A 16817-nucleotide genomic window follows, 5' to 3' on the forward strand; every position below is an offset into this window, starting at 1 on the left:
TTATGATTAAGTACCAATCTTTATAATAAAACTCAAAACTACTGCAAATGACTTCAAGAATTACATCTGTTACCTTAGGCATTCAATCATACGAGAAGCTATTTTCTTCCGCCTCATCATGCTGAACACCCATATCCGACTGATCCCACATATTGCAGGCTCTGGCAATGTTGAGCAGCACCAGGCTTTTTGCCTTTCAAATCGGACTTTTTCTTCTTCTGACCTGATAACTGGAAGTTTCTCTTCTATAACTCGATAGCCCTAGAAATGTCAATAATGGGAAAGGAGATAAAGGTGGCAGTTGGCTAGTATAAAGCTTGTTTAGGTGTTGACTGCATTGTCTGGCTGCTTAACTAACTAGCAGACCTCTGACCCATCTGATCTACTGCCATTTGGACTCAGTCATTGTAAGATCAGATAATTAAGCATATCTATCATTAATCATTTTAAGAGATTAAACAAGGAAAACAAAGCATTTTGCCATCAAAAGTGAACACAACAGGTACGGAAGGTGTTTTTTCTCTACCATCTGAATTCTAAGCAGCAATAGTACATTTTCAACAAAGGCAGTGGCGGTGCACGCCTTTAATCCCAGCACTAGGGATGCAGAGGCAGGCAAATCTCTGTGAGTTCCAGGCCAGCCAGAGTTGTTACAAGGTGAGACTTTGTCTCCAAACAAAAAGAACAAAAAAAAAAAAAAAAAAAAAAAAAAAAAAAAAAAAACCTACCTGCACACACAAAAATTAATCTTTAAAAAGAATTTTTGTTTAAAAAAAAAAAAGTGAGTGTCACATAGCTTTCTTATGAACTATGTCTCTAGTCATTTCTGGAATTAGGCAGAATAATGATTTTAAAATGTAGTTTGCAAAATTGACTCCGTATCACTATAAAAAACGTCTATGAACTACTCTATACTAAATTTATGATTCAAAACCATCAGCTATTTAAAATCAATTTTGTTAGCACAAGAAGATTTCTGGAAGTATAATTTCAAATTGAATTTGTAAGACATCTAGCTTAACATATTAAACTCAATCACAGCCTTGTTTTGATTTTTTTTTTTTTTTTTTGAGCTGAGGATCGAACTCAGGGCCTTGTGCTTGCTAGGCAAGTGATCTACCACTGAGCTAAATCCTCAACCCTTGATACTTTATTAAAAGTTACTACAATGGGGGCTGGAGAGATGGCTCAGTGGTTAAGAACAGTGAGCAGCTGCTCCTCCACATGGCAGTTCGAATCTGTCTGTAACATCAGTTCCGGGGGATTTATGCCCTCTTCTGGCCTATGTGGACACCAGGCACATACATGATACACAGACACACATGAAGGAAAATACTCATACACATAATTTTTTTTAATTATTATAATAAAGTATACATTTATTTGGATGTTATTATGTGGTAAAGACATCAACAGAACAGTACTTAGGCACAATGTACAACTAGATTCATGAGCAAGAACTTGGCGGAAATAGACAAGATTCCAGGTTGCACTCCAATGAGACGGGCTGGTCCAGAAGATTGTGCTCTCTTAGGCTGGTCTTCAGGGACATGTAAAACCCTCTAGTGAACACATCACTGACGAAACACAAACCCAGAGCTCACTTAGAGCCTAACTAAAAAAGAAGAGACCTATTCAGGGAGACAAACTTTCTGCAAAAGGCACAGACAGTATTTCAGGCACCTCAGTAACTGCTTTCTCTGCCTTTGTAATGAGTTCGAGGCCAGCATGGTCTACAGAGTGAGTTCCGAGAGCTGTCACACAAAGAAACCCTGTCTTGCAAAACCAAAAGAAATAGAAAGGAGAGAGGACAAACGAGGGTGGCAGGGTCACAATAGGATTGTACTTACAAAACAGCCAAGCATGGTAGGTAGCACATGCTACCAATCTCAGCACCAATGACGCTCTCTCTGAGTCTGAGGCCAGTCTGGTCTACATAGTGAGTTCTAGGCTACCCAAGGCTACATAGTGAGCCCCTGTCTCAAAAAAGTTTTTTATAAAAGCAGGCCATGCTGGCATACAACTATCATCCCAGCACTTAGGGGTTGGTGGCAGACAACAACCTCAGCTACTGAGCAACTTCCAGGTAGGACTATGGAAGGTCCTACTTTTGTAGGGAAACAACAACAAAGCCAGTCTTTGTCAACTATATCTTGCCTCGCCTCCTTTAGCTCAAGTGCTAGGAGGATCAATGAGAGAGAGATTAGTACATAGCACAAACCTCCAAAACATGCTCTTAATTCTGTACCTTTGTCTGACTGAGTTGAAAAACTAATTCTTGCCAAGCATGGTAGTGCACACCTTTAATTCCAGCACTCAGGAGACTGAGAGCTGGTGGATCTCTGAATTTAGGCTAACTAGGGTTACATACTGAGACACTGGGAGGAAGCAAAGGAGGGAGGGAGGAAGACAGGGAGGGAAGGAAAGAAGAAAGGAAGAAAGGACAGATTAATTCCCACCTGAGTATGGTGGTGTACAACTATAATCATAGCACTCAGGAGGATTCCAAGTTTGAGGACAGACTGAGCTAAATAGTGAATTCCAGGCCAAGCTGTAGTACATGGAGAGACTATGTCTCTCAAAAGAAGAAAAGTTACAACTTTATTATAGTGCAGATTACATATAATTCTTGAATTTATACCCTTACCTAAATTGTAGATAGATTTATTAGGGTATTATTTAAGATCACATAGTAATAAGCTAATTTAGATATCAAACTATAAGCAAACTATAAGTCACTTACCCACTGGATATGTTCTGCAATTAGGCAGCCAACTACTTTCTTGTCATTAGAAATAAAGAGAAGTGTTTTAGTTCTGGAATAGCACATTAATGGAGCCTGTTGGAAACCCAAATCATTGTCAACCATCTCTCTAATTTCATCAACCTGCCAAGTAAAGAACAATACCATTTTTTAAACAAAGAAAACACTGTATATAGGTAAAATACATTCAATAAGCTGAATATATTATTCCTAACATGAACTCTCTAAGGAGTTTTTGGGTTTTGAGACAGTCTTGCTATTTTGCTATGTACCTCTGGCTGGCTGGTGTTCAATATGTAGCCTAGGCTGACCTTGAACTAGTAGCCATTCTTCTCCCTCAGCTTCCGGAATACGGAAATCACAGGTGTGATTTCAGTGTCTGTAATGATGGTTAACTCTTTTTTAATCACTAGAAGCAAATTTGCAAGAAAGGGGAAGGAATAGAGGGTGTTACCAAACCCAGGAGTCTAGGAAACAAGAAGAGAGAGTGAGTGCCAGCCAGCACTAACCATGTAAGAACATGAAGACTTCCTCAGTAAGAGCACCATGTGTTTGAAATGATTAGAACATATTGAAACTTAGCCAGCACACTTTTCGCCTGAAGGCTTAGTTAGAACTCACAGCAGTAAAATTAATAGGACAGAAGAAATTCACATTCACTATCTAGCAATTAATCTAAAAAGTGAGTCAAACCAAGAACTGTAACCATTTCAATCCAATATCCCTTGAAGTATTGCATTTCTTCATTTTGTATGGAGAAAAAACAAACTCAAGTGACAATTTTTTTATGTCAAACATTAAACATCTATAAAATCATGGAGCAGAGGTCTGAACCCTCAACATTAACATGACACCAAAACACTTCTTCCAAGCTCAAGCTCTTGTTAGGAATTGAAAAATCACAACTCTACAGGGACCTGCACACTAATTCTCTCTCCAGTTAAAAGACTATAAATTGCCAGGGTAGTAGCATATCCTTTTAATCCTAGCACTTGCAAGGCAGAGGCAGGCAAATTTCTGCTGGTCTGATCTAATTTAAATAGAAGTTCTAGGCCAGATGGGCTGCACAGTGAGGCCCTGCCTTGGGGACAAGGGACGGGGGTGGGGGGGTGGGGGGGGGGGGGGTGTTACTTACACACACACACACACACACACACACACACACACACACACACATAAAACACAAGTTGCAAATGTCCCATCTAATGACCATTCAGGTCACTAAATCTAAAATGCAAATGACCTCTTGAGTGGTTTCATACTCTTGCTTCTCTTATACACACTGTGTAGTGCATCCCTTAGTCAGGGGGCAGTGGCACACACCTTTAATCCCAGTGCTGAGGAGGCAGACCTAGGCAGATCTGTGAGTTCGAGGCCAGCCTGTTCTACAGAACAAGATCCAGGACAGGCACCAAAACTACACGGAGAAACTGTCTCGAAAAACAAAACAAAACAAAACAAAACAACAACAAAAAAAAAAAAAAAAAAGGGAGGGAGGAAGGAAGGAAAGAAAACTCATAATTTCTGATTTGTTTGTTTGTTTTTTCTTTGAGACAGGGTTTCTCTGTGTAGCTTTGCGCCTTTCCTGGAACTCACTCTGTAGCCCAGGCTGGCCTTGAACTCACAGAGATCCACCTGCCTCTGTCTCCCTGGTGCTAGGATTAAAGGCATGTACTAACACCGACCCGGCTAATTTCTGGTATTTTATGAGCATCGTAATCAGTTCCTAGAGGTAGGTTGTTCACAATTACTTCTATTTTAATTTTAAGGCTACTATGGGTTACTAACTAGTAATATAATTGTAGACTTTCCCTGGAAAAGCTAAACTGAAGAAATTAGTAGTCATTAAGACAATTCTTAGTAAGCAGTCTGGCTGTCATATAAGCAAACTTCCTACTGTATGTTTCTGAATGACAATTGGAAAATTTTACATATTTGAATTTTCATGACTCCACAAGCATTGTCTTTGTGCAAAGATCAATGTTTTAAATATGAGACAAACCGAGTGTCACTGAGGGCTAAGCTGGTGTCTGCAACTGTTTTACTGGATAAGTGATCTAAAGACATACATACAGAGCAACAGAATAAACTTCTTACATCAAGTAAGACATTAGCTACATTTTCAAATAATAGGTGTTTTCTTAGCCTCCTTCCTTATTGGGTGATATAGCCCTAAACTTAAAAATGTCCAATTGTAAATCTAAGGAAAATATAGCAGGTAAATTAATTCCCTTGTGGCTCTAGTTAGTTTAGACACACACTAGAATGTAACTAGTTTTTAGATAAGTAACTAAACTCATACCCACATGAAGTACTTTCTGTGAAAAAAAGAAAAGTAATCTAGAAGACAAGAAACACATACTAAGTCTATTATTTATAAATGTAATTAATTTTTTTTCCTTTTTGAATTAAGGGTGACTGAAATCAGAGATTCGCACATTATTGATGCCATGGTCCCTTTCAAAATACTTTGTAAGAAAAAACAATGCCATGCTTCATTATTTAACTCATCTCTCATTAAAGTAAACTCAATGATTATTTAAGGCATAATTATGCCTTTCATGTAATCACTCACTGGATTGGTATTCAGTCTACTTCACTTCTGTTTTTTTTGGTTTTTCGAGACAGGGTTTCTCTGTGTAGTTTTGTGCCTTTCCTGGATCTCACTCTGTAGACCAGGATGGCCTCGAAATCACACAATCTGCCTGTCTCTACCTCCCAAATGCTGAGATTAAAGGCGTGCACCACCACTGCCCAGCTGGGTTATATTCTTTTTTTTTTTTTTTTTTAAAGATTTATTTATTATGTATACAATGTTCCGCCTGCATATCTGCCTGCAGGCCAGAAGAGGGCACCAGATCTCATTATAGATGGTTGTGAGCCACCATGTGGTTGTTGGGAACTGAACTCAGAACCTTTTAAAGAGCAGCCAGTGCTCTTAACGTCTGAGCCATCTCTCCAGCCCAGGTTATGCTCCTTAAATTCGTATTTCTTGTTTTCAGAATTGGTGTTTAATGTGCCTGCAACGTATTCTTTTCTTTTCTTTCTTTTTTTGAGCTGGGGATCGAACCCAGGGCCTTGCGCTTGCTAGGCGAGTACTCTACCACTGAGCTAAATCCCCAACCCATATGTATTCTTTTCGTAACCTTAAGTTTTCTGTATGAAATGTCACTGAAAATTTACCTTTTTCAGGGCATACTTTGGGTCTTCAGGAAGGACCATTATTATCTTACCATCAGGATATTCAGCCAGAATTCTTTCTTTTTTCCAGCCCTAGATATAAAAGAATGCATTTTATGTATCATACTTTATTTGTTCATGTATAAGACAAAACAAAAAGTACATCTACTTGTCTAAAAGTTGCAAACATAAAAAAAAATACAGATTCATTAATGCTTGACTAATAAGATGTGATCAATCATCTGCTGTTAAATTTACAAGATTGAATGCAAGCAAATTTCTAGGGCTTGTTCAGAGAGAAGTCATACCACAAAGTTCTAATTTATCATTTCCCATCTTAACAAATCTTGCAAATCACACACCAAAAACAATCAAGCCCCTTAAAGTCAATGGGTCCCAGAAGAGAAAGGGTAACTTTCCCAGACTCTGGACAAAAGAACTCAACTCTTAGATTTCTCTGGAACATGGTTTCCTCCACAATAAACACTCATATTTATGTCTAGCATGCCAAAGACCTCCAGGAGGTTCCAGATGAACTGATTTGCATGCAGTATCCCAGAAGGAAAGAACAGCTTTTACTCTTATTGTTCACAACTATCAAAGCCACAAGAAGGAGACTATAAAAAATATAACTACCTTCTAAGAATCTAATAGGGAAGGAGAGGCTACGTTGTGTGTATCTGAAGTTAGACATACTCAAAAAAAGAGAGGAAATAAACTCTTCTTCAGATCCACACTCGTGGTGGTTAATGAGCAGAACCTGCATGAAAAAAAACAAAACAAAACAAAAGCCACTTAAATCTATAAGATGGGACTGAACCAGGTTAAAACTAGGAACTCTGAAGTTCAAAAGTACAGAAGGAATGAACTTTAACTAGTTGTTCCATTTGTCTTACCCAACCAATTTTATGTAAAAAGGTCTTTTTAAAAGCAATTTGTCATTATACTTAGGGAAAAATTCTTTTCTAGGATTGCTTCTAAAAATATAAAAGCTCAATAAAAGAAAAAAAAACAGCTATGGTAAGTCTGAAAGGATGGAAACTGGTTTTCTAAGTTATCTTTTTGTTTTGTTTTTGTTTTTTTAATGAAATGGGAGCAGGATCTTAGTTGGAGACAAAACTTTCTAGTAATAAAGACCAGCATACATAAGATCATAGAACAAAAATATTTAAAATTCAAAATCTGCTTAAAAATAAGTATTCACGGACAAGTAAAATTCAAGTGATTGAAATGAACTAGGGATGGGAAAATCATCTCAAGATTAAGAAATCAGGCTGGAGAAATGGCTCAGCAGTTAAGAGTACTTGTTGTTCTTGCAGAAGACACAGATTCGATCCCCAGCACCTATAATGGCTCACAACCATCTGTAACCAGTGTTAGGAGAAAGAACAGGCAAGCACATGGTGCACATGCATACATACATACATGCAAGACATTCATACATATAAAGTAAAATGAATAAGTTTGATTTTTTAAAGATTAAGAAATCAGAATAAAAAGCTCAATCAAAACCACATATTTGAATATAAGGTGAACAATTTTTAAAGACATAAGAGATTCAATACCCCTTTTAAAAAAAGAAATTTACATTAACATTACTTTTTAGAAAACCTTTGAAGCCAATCCATTTCTACAAAGTAAAAAGGGAAATTACTGGGTTTTTTTGTCTTTTTTTTTTTTGGTCTTTTTTTTTTTTTTTAAATCAAACCATAGAGTGTGAAAAGAGGAAATAAAACCATAAATAAAGAACTAAAGATTTAAATAATTTCAAACTATACAAAGTTATAAATGGCTGGGCGGTGGTGGTACACTCGCCTTTAATCCCAGCACTCAGGAGGCAGAGGCAGGAGGATCTCTGTGAGTTCAAGGCCAGCCTGGACTCCAGAGCGAGATCCAGGACAAGCACAAAAACTACATGGAGAAACCCTGTCTCAAAAAAATAATTAATTAATTAATTAAAAATCTGGTACAATTATATCTCACACCAGACATTATTTTGTTTTAATAACATTTCAGTATAAAATTTTCTCATGAAATAACCTGAAATGTACATGTTTGTATGAAAACCATTACAATTAGTTAATTTTTATTTTAAATATTATTGTTTTGTCATGTACCACAATAAGCTTTTGCATACAAGAAGGCACTGTGAAAAGACAAAATTACTACTCTTTAGATTTCACTGATCTTCAGGAGGGCATAACTCAGTGGAAACTTTCTAAAAGCTCTGTAGTGAAAGTTTAGGTTCTTTTTTAAGAAAGGTTTGTTTTTATTTTATGTGTATAAGTGTATTGCTCATACTTGGTGCGTCTTGTGCCCTCAGAGATCAGAAGAGGGTGTTACATTCTCTAAACTGTAATTATGGATGGCTGTGAGCGGCCATGTGAATTGTAGACTAGGGCCATCTATCCAGCCTAAGTTTGGGTTCTTGAGAACTAATAGATATACTAATTTGTTAACTTTGAGCAAAGCACTACAAAACTCTGGAACTGTCTCCTAATCCAAACAATCTAGAAAATGGCTGTCACCAAGACTATATTAAAGACAAATGATAACCCAGAGCAGCCACTCGGTATCTCAGGAACTTCCATTCTCTCTTCATACTGACGTCCAAATAAAACCAATGTCAATGAAAGGTCCCCAAAGTACAATAAATACAATCATGAACAAAGATAAAATAACCACGTTAACTAAAGTACTCGAAACAGCGGGGCGGTGGTGGCGCACACCTTTAATCCCAGCACTCGGGAGGCAGAGGCAGGAGGATCTCTGTAAGTTTGAGGCCAACCTGGTCTACACAGTGAGTTCCAGGAAAGGTACGAAGCTACACAGAGAAACCCTGTCTCGAAAAACACCAAAAAAAAGGGTACTCAAAACATTTATGTGACTCAATTACAGTTAATACTTCACCAGTATCATTGACAATTTGTAAGAGTTGAAATTTGTCTATGGTTGAAAAGAAAACAGGTGAAGGATGTGCAATTTAGAGAAGCCACAACATTTTGAAGATGTATCAATTCCAGCGTAGAGTGTTTATACTTCTTACTTTTAGCCTAGGCATATTACATATAACCTTCTGCTACCAAGAAGTATTCTGCAAAACCTAAATTTTCTTAACCTAGCCATATAGATGATATAAAACATTTTATATTTCCTTTTATTTTTGTTTTGAGACAGTGTCTTGATATGTAGACCACGCTGGTCTCAAACTCAGAGATCTGTCTCTCGCTCCCAAGCTAGCATCAAAGGCACACACTAACCCAGTCACATTTATATTTTTCTTTTTTTCTATCTTCTTTTTGGGGAGTATCATCTGCCTCTGCCTCCCGAGTGCTGGGATTAAAGGTGTGCACCACCACCACCTGGTTTAGTTTGGATTTCTAGAACAGCTAATGATTAATTTTTCCTTATTCTAGTTGCTTAAATGTCTAAAGAGCAGACATTAGTTCCGTTTTTAAAAATCTGATTAAAAAACAAAACAAAACACTGAGTGATAGACATGTCAATAAAAACTATAAAAGTTCATTGATGCCAGGCATAGCGGTGCATACTTTAATCACAGCACTTGGGAGGCAGATCTCTGAGTTTGAGGCCAGCCTGGTCTACAGAGTGAGTTCTAGGACAGTCAGTCAGTCCTGGAGAAACCTTGCCTCAATAAATAAATAATGCATCCAAATACATGATATGTATAATTAATTATACATATAAACTGTACCTCAATTAAAAAGTTTATACCAAACACTTTCCTAAGAGATTGAACAAGAACACATATTGGAGAAAATACCTGGGAAATAAAAGTAACAAACAGCTCAAGTAAAAATCATCAACAAATATTGCCATGAGAAGAAAAGAAAAAGAAAAACTTTCAGATTAAGAGACACTGAGATGCATATCCATCAATGCACTATATGAGTCTTAAATAGATGTTTATGAAGCTCTGAATCAAGAATGAATGCTCCATGTTAAAGGATTGCTTTTTAAAGGCTTGGTTATACTCATTAAACGATTTTTGTTTACAAAGGATAATCTTTGACACAGGAAATATCTACTACAGTATTTAATCTGATGCCAGAGTTGATCACAAAATAATGGAGACAGTTAATCAAAGAAGACTGTCCACATTCATAATGGTTGAAAGTGGGTGAGTGACAGATGGAGTTCATTACTCTCTGTGGAGTGGAGGAAGTGCAGGCAGAAGAGCAAGTCAGAAATAGACAGAAAATGAGATACAAAAACAACAGAAGTGATTAAACTTATTAAACTTATCCTGGAAAATACAAATCAACTTTAGCTAGGCATGGCGCCATCACACCTCCTAGAAGTTCACATCACACACACCAAGACCCTCTCTCACTCAGGAGGCAGAGGGAGGAAGGCTGCTACAAGTGCCCTGCCAGCCATGCCACAAAGAGGCTGCCTTGCTGGGTGGGTACAGTGTGGCCATAAGCATGAGGCACTCAGAAGTCAGGCATGGTGGTATGCACCTGTAATCCTAACACCAGAGATAGGAGGATCCCTGGAATCTGCCAGGAAGCTAGCTAGTCTAGCCAATCAGTGAGCTTCAGGTACAGTGAGAGATTTAAAAAAAAAAAAAAGGTGGAATGCTATCAAGGTTCAAGAAGCCTGACACATTAACCTTTAGTCTCCATGAGCACATGAACACATGTGCTTGTATGCATGTGCAACATGTACACACACAGACACACACACACACACACAGACACACACACAGACACACACAGACACACACATATCCAAGGATTTACTCAAATATCACTTATTTGGGAAAGAAAGTAGGGCTGGAGAGTTGGCTCAGTAGCTAAGAGCTCTTGCAGAGGACTCAGGATAAATTCCCAGAACCTGTATGCTGCTTCATAGATATGTGTAACTCCAGTTTGTGAAGATCCAATGCATATGGTACATAACACACACAGACAAAACACTCATACACATAAAATAAAAACAAATAAATAACTTTAAAGCAAACACAAAACTGATCTAGTCAGAATAGTAGTTAAGAGACCTAAAATGGCCAGGCAGTGGTGGTACACATTTTTAATCTCAGAACTCAGGAGGCAGAGGCAGGTGGAACTCTGAGTTTAAAGCCAGCCTGGTCTACAGAGCTAGTCCAGGACAGCCACGACCACACAGAGAAACCCAGTGTCAAAAAAAAAAAAAAAGACAGAGACCTAAAATGGCTCTCTTTGCTGTCAGATCTCCACCATCATGCACGCTCCTAGGAGGGGCCTGTCCCAGTCAGCACTGCCCTGCCTGTCCTATCGATGTAGGGTCCTCATGCTGACATCTCACAATGATAAGGAACAGATTTACAAACTGTCCAAGAAAGGCTTGACTCCCTCCCAAACAGGTGTGATAAAGACCCACATGGTGTGGCACAGGTCTGTTTTTTGTGACTAGTAATAAAATCTTGAAAATCTTTAAGTCCAAAGACCTTGCCTCTGATCTTCCTGATTTAGAAAGTGGTCACTTCCAAAGCATCTAGAGAGGAACAGAAAGGATAAGGATGCCAAATTCTGCCTGACTCTGATAGAGCACAGAATTCACCGGATGGCTCCTTACTAAGTAGGTCCTCCCAACCAATTGGAAATATGAGTCATCCAAATCCTCTGCTATAGTGGCATAAATTCTCTTGTGTATACAAGCAATAAAATCATTTTAAATTGAGAAAGAGAGAGACCTAAAATGGAGAAAGAGTGAAGGCACTCAAAAGAGTGACTTGGGGACTAAACATTATTTTTCATAAATAACCTGACAGATTTTTTTGACTGGCCAATCAGCATTTTATTTATCAACTCATCAGAGCAACATACATTCACAGCATACAGAACGACTTTCCACACACTTCCCTTTTTCTGTTTAATCAAAAAGTAAGGTTTTAACTTTTTTTTTTTAACATAAAAACAGGTTATAATTTAAAAGTCCAGGCTTATTTTAAACAGTAAAATATTTTCTCTGTAGAAAATAGTATAAATGGTAACATTTCCCAATAAGCCCTTTAAAGCCAAATGATAGCTGATTATACATAAAAAAAAAAAAAACCCTAACTACGACAAGTTGGTACCAGGTTGTGGGGTATTGCTGAGACAGATCTGACCGTGTTGTTTGGGGAAGGATTATGAAAGAACTTTGGAATTTTGTAAAAAAAAAAAAAAAAAAAAAAAAAAAAAGCCATTGAGTGTTCAGTGCTTGGTGAGCTGTTCTGTAGGAGCTTGGAAGGTAAGACTGTTGAGCACAGATGGAGGCCTGGCTTGTGAAGTTTCAGAGGGAAGTTTAAAGGCTCTATCGGGGCATTTGTTATTTTGAATTAAGATTCTGTGGTTCTGGTTAGCTGGAGTTAAAGAATCAGCTGTAATTAACAAGATACCAGGACTACTAAATAGATACCATTGCTTTCCTGGGACACTCAAAGCTGGTCAGCTGGAGCTGAGAAATTCGAAGTGATTAAGAAGCATCACTGAGCTGAAATCTTCTGGAAGTATTTAATGAGAGCACAGAGAAACTATGTTCTAGAGGTGGCGAAGATCGTACCTCAAGCTGGCAGCTGAACTTGGTAGTCTAAAAGTCACCCAGGTGGTACTACTTTTGAAGGCATGCAGCTGAAACTTGTTACTGTGAGAGCTCACAAGACACAGGAGACCCAGCACTCTGTAGATGCCAGGAGCATGGGAGGACCACCGAGGACAGCAGCAGTGCAGTGGAGCCAGCCGGAGCCTAGAAGGCTGTGTGTGTGTGGTAGAGGGCAGAGCTGGATAAGTGACCCAAGCCCCTTAGAAGAGCCCAGGAGATCATGAGTGAACCTCAAATACTAGACATTGAGTCACTTACACTTCTAGAGTTTAGCTTTGCTTTGTTCAGATTGTGACTGTGCCCTGGTTCTTGCTCTTGAAATAAGAAAGTATTTAATTTATTTTTTATTTTATAGAAGCATAGAGTTGAGAATTTAATCTTTTAAGAAAGGAGATTTAGGGGTTTGAAGAGAATTCAGATTTTAAAAGAGACTGGATATTTTTAGAGACAACTTTTAAAGTGTTTGAATATGTAAGGCTGTGGAATTTTTAAGTTAGTAAAATGTTTTATATTGTGATATCTTTATTAATGTATAATTTGGGGGATGACAAGAAAGAAAAAGTTATGGCTTAACAGTGATATGTTTATGTGTCAAGCTGACAAGGGGTCAATTATACCAGATAGTTTTATGTGACATAAGCTAGAGTTACCTGAAGGAAAGGAACATCAATTGAGAAAATGCTTCCACATGATCCACGGTAGGGCATTATCTGAATAATGACTGATGTTACAGAAATCATTATTAAATAATTTTAATAATGTATTATTAAATACATTATTAAATTAAATACAATATATAAGATCATAAATAAATCAAAATAAAATAAGAATAAGTGATTGATGGGGGAGGACCTAGCCCATTGTGGGTGCAGCCATCCTTGAGCTGGTGGTTCTGGGTTCTATAGGGAAACAGACTGAGCAAGCCATGATGAGCCCTGCTTGAGTTTCTGCCCTCACTGCTTTTGATTATGAGCTATTACATGGAACTGTGAGTAAAATAAACCCTTTCCTCCCCAAGTTGCTTTGGTCATGGTGTTTATCACAGCAATAGTAACTCTGACTAAGACTGTTACTTTGTTCTAGATTCCTTTCTCATTCCCAAACCCTTTAGATCTCTGTTTTGCTGAGGTGAGGATGGCTCAGTGAGTATGAGCAATCTCTGCTATTGCAGAGGACCAAAGTTCAGTTCCCACTAGCCATACTGGGTGGTTCACAACCACCCATAATTCCAGAAGATCCAATGCCTCAGGTCTCAGAGGGCACACACACGTGTGTGCACACCAACACATACACATAATTAAAAATAATAAAAATAAAATTGGAAAATAACCCTTGACTTCTGCTCTATTCCTTCTCCTTCACCTAACATCCACTCTCTACTTTTTCCTAGTCATCTTTCAAAAATAGTGACCACAAAGTACAAAGAAGTTCATATGTATTCAAGTTTCAAATTAAAATGAAAGTCTCACTAGATCATGATTTCCCTGCATTATACACTGGGTCATATGTACTTCTCAACTATCATTGGCACTAAGAGAATTTTTGTGATGAAAAAAACATTCTGTATCTAAGGTATCCAACATGGAAACTTCTAGCCGACTAAGCACTGGCAACTGTGATTGAGGTTCAACATCTTTAATTTCATGTGGCTTACTGGCTACCATGCCGGGCAGCATAGTTCTGTAGTCACTTGGAAATCTGTCAGTCTTTGCCCCAAGTCCTCTTGTGGCCAGCCCCCACCCCCATTCCTGTATCTATCAATGCCATATTCATTCAGCACAATGCATATCTTAAGCCTATTGATTTATGACCCTCACCCCACAATGAAACATCTCTCTCCCTATATTTCACCAAATTTTCACTATAGGATTTTAAAAAAAATAATACTTATGGCTGGGCAGTGGTGGCAAGCACTTTTAATCCCAGCACTTGGGAGGCAAAGGCCTCTGAGTGTTCGAGGTCAGCCTGGTCTACAAAGTGAGTTCCAGGACAACCAGAACTGTTACAAAGAGAAATCCTATCTTGAAAAACAAAAAAATATCATTCATGGAATTCAGCTCTTCTAGAGGTCCTGAGTTCAATTCCCAGCAACGACATGGTGGGTCACAACCATCTGTAATGAGATCTGGTGCCCTCTTCTGGCCTGCAGGGATATGTGCAGATAGAACACTATATACATTAATAAATCTTAAAAAAAAAAAAGAAAGAAAGAAAAGAAAAAATGACCCGGGCGGTGGTGGTGAGTTCCAGGAAAGGTGCAAAGCTACCCAGAGAAACCCTGTCTCAATAAATAAATAAATTATTTAATTAAAAACTCTTCCCCACCAATAAAAACAAGTCTCTCTTCTGACCACTGTTCTAACAAGTATGTCCTGGCCACTTCTAGACTATAAAACATATTTATTACTGGTTCTTCCTGCTTACTCTTTACACTTTAAAGTATTGTACCTTAGTCCACCAAGAAAACAGTAGTTTCTAGGTCCAAATCAGAGTCTCTCCCCTGAGACACTAAAGGCTCCTTTCTCATAGTTCCTATTATGTCAGATAAAACCCATCTCTTAAAATGGTATCAATGAGGCAGACAGGGTAAAGTGAAGGAATTGAGAAAGAAATTACCTGTGTACTCTACCCACAAACCATAAGAATGTCAGAGCTAAGGAAAGGAAATATTTTAATCAACTGAAAATTGGATATGTAAGCATCAATTTCTATCCTAACTATATAATTTAAATTTTAGTTAAACCTTTTAAAAATATAGGATATTAGCCAGGCACGGGCCCATATGCCTTTAATACCAGCATTGAGGAGACAAAGGCAGGTATATCTCTTTGAGTTCCAGGCCAGCCTGGTCTGCATAGTGAGATCCTGTCATAAACAAACAAACAAACAAATGGGTGAATGAATAAATGGATAAATAAGCCATTAAATAAATGGATATAAGCTGTTTCTTGTTGTATTTGATTATTATGTGTTTAAGAGATTCTTTTTTTGGGGTTGGGGATTTAGCTCAGTGGTAGAGCGCTTGCCTATCAAGCACAGGCCCTGAGTTTGATGCTCAGCTCAAAAAAAAAAAAAAAAAAAAAGAAAGATTCTTTTTCATCCAGATACATAAAAGATATTATTTATTTTTTAATAATGTTTCTAACTGGCCACGAATGGTGACATACACCTTTAATCCTAGCACTCAGGAGGCAGAGGGCAGGTGGATCTCTGTGAGTTTGAGGTCAGCTTGGTTTACATAGAGAGTTCCAGGAATAGCCAGGGCTATATAGACACCTTGACTCAAAAATAAGACCCCCCCCAAAAAAAGTTTCTAATTAACTGATTTTTGAAATTATTGATTTGCGTTTGTTTATTTTGGTGTTTTCCAGACCAGATGTCAGAGCATATCCCTGGGTGGCCTAGAACTCACAGATGCACTAGCCTGGCCTCAGACCCGGAGTGACCCTTCATACCTCCTGCCCAGCTAGAGCTGGCATCAAAACATGTGTCACCACACTAAGCCACTATTTCACGTCAAATAGTTTTAGCTAGAGTGAACTTTTATTTCCACTCCCTGAACACTGTCCATTTAGCATGAATTAAACCAAGCACTTAACGACTTCTCTTCCATGACCTTCTACACAGAAAACATAAAATGACTGTCAAGTACTCTACCAAGCACAGTATATACGTGGCTAACAAATTATTTTAATATCACAACCCCAAATCTAGAGCTGATCAAAGTAGAATGGAAAGGCCTTTTTTAATCCTCTCTATAAATGCTATAAAATAATAATGCCATGTTTTGAAATAGTCTCTATTTCAAACTAAGTAGATCTACATTTCTTTCTTTTTTTAATTTTTTTATTATTATTTTTCAGACAGGGTTTCTCTGTGTATCCTAACTGTCCTGGAACTCACTCTGTAGCCCAGGTTGGCCTTGAACTCACGGAGATCTACCTGCCTCTGTCTCTTGAGTGCTGGGATTAAAGGCTGTGCCACCACCACATTTCAAAACAGCAGAAGTTAAGGACATTGACTCTGACATGAACTGCTAAATAGAATTCCTTCTCTTGAACTCATCTCAAACTAAACGAAACAATAACTACCTGTGCTCTTCTGAGGAGGCGTGACAACAATTGGCTGGAACCAGGAGGCAATCTTTCCTAGGTTACAACAGTACACTGAAGCTTTGCAGGACACTTGGGGACTGTACAGGTGATGACTGCACTGCGTAACCTAAACAGAACCCTGAGAAAGCAAGCATCTATTTCTTGAATGAATTGTTCCTGTTCCCCTCAAA

General features: G+C 38.1%; 1 protein-coding gene and 1 pseudogene across 3 annotated transcripts in view; one reads left to right on the forward strand and one right to left on the reverse strand.

Annotated features, from left to right (window-relative positions):
* Positions 1-16817, reverse strand: part of Esco1 (establishment of sister chromatid cohesion N-acetyltransferase 1) — a 60491-nt gene that overhangs the window by 6163 nt on the left and 37511 nt on the right. For 2 of the 3 annotated variants that reach the window (XM_036205003.1, XM_036205004.1), the window contains exons 9-11: positions 5948-6037; positions 2744-2887; positions 74-261 (exon numbers count right to left, since the gene is read on the reverse strand). In XM_036205003.1, the coding sequence (XP_036060896.1) occupies positions 74-261; positions 2744-2887; positions 5948-6037 (422 nt within the window). Of the gene's footprint in view, positions 1-73; positions 262-2743; positions 2888-5947; positions 6038-6580; positions 6705-16817 lie in introns of those variants that run through there. The other variant, XM_036205005.1, reaches the window with a different exon arrangement.
* Positions 11171-11588, forward strand: LOC118594805 (annotated as a pseudogene).

This window comes from Onychomys torridus, chromosome 13, assembly GCF_903995425.1.
Source record: "Onychomys torridus chromosome 13, mOncTor1.1, whole genome shotgun sequence".
Classification (NCBI taxonomy): Eukaryota; Metazoa; Chordata; class Mammalia; order Rodentia; family Cricetidae; genus Onychomys; species Onychomys torridus.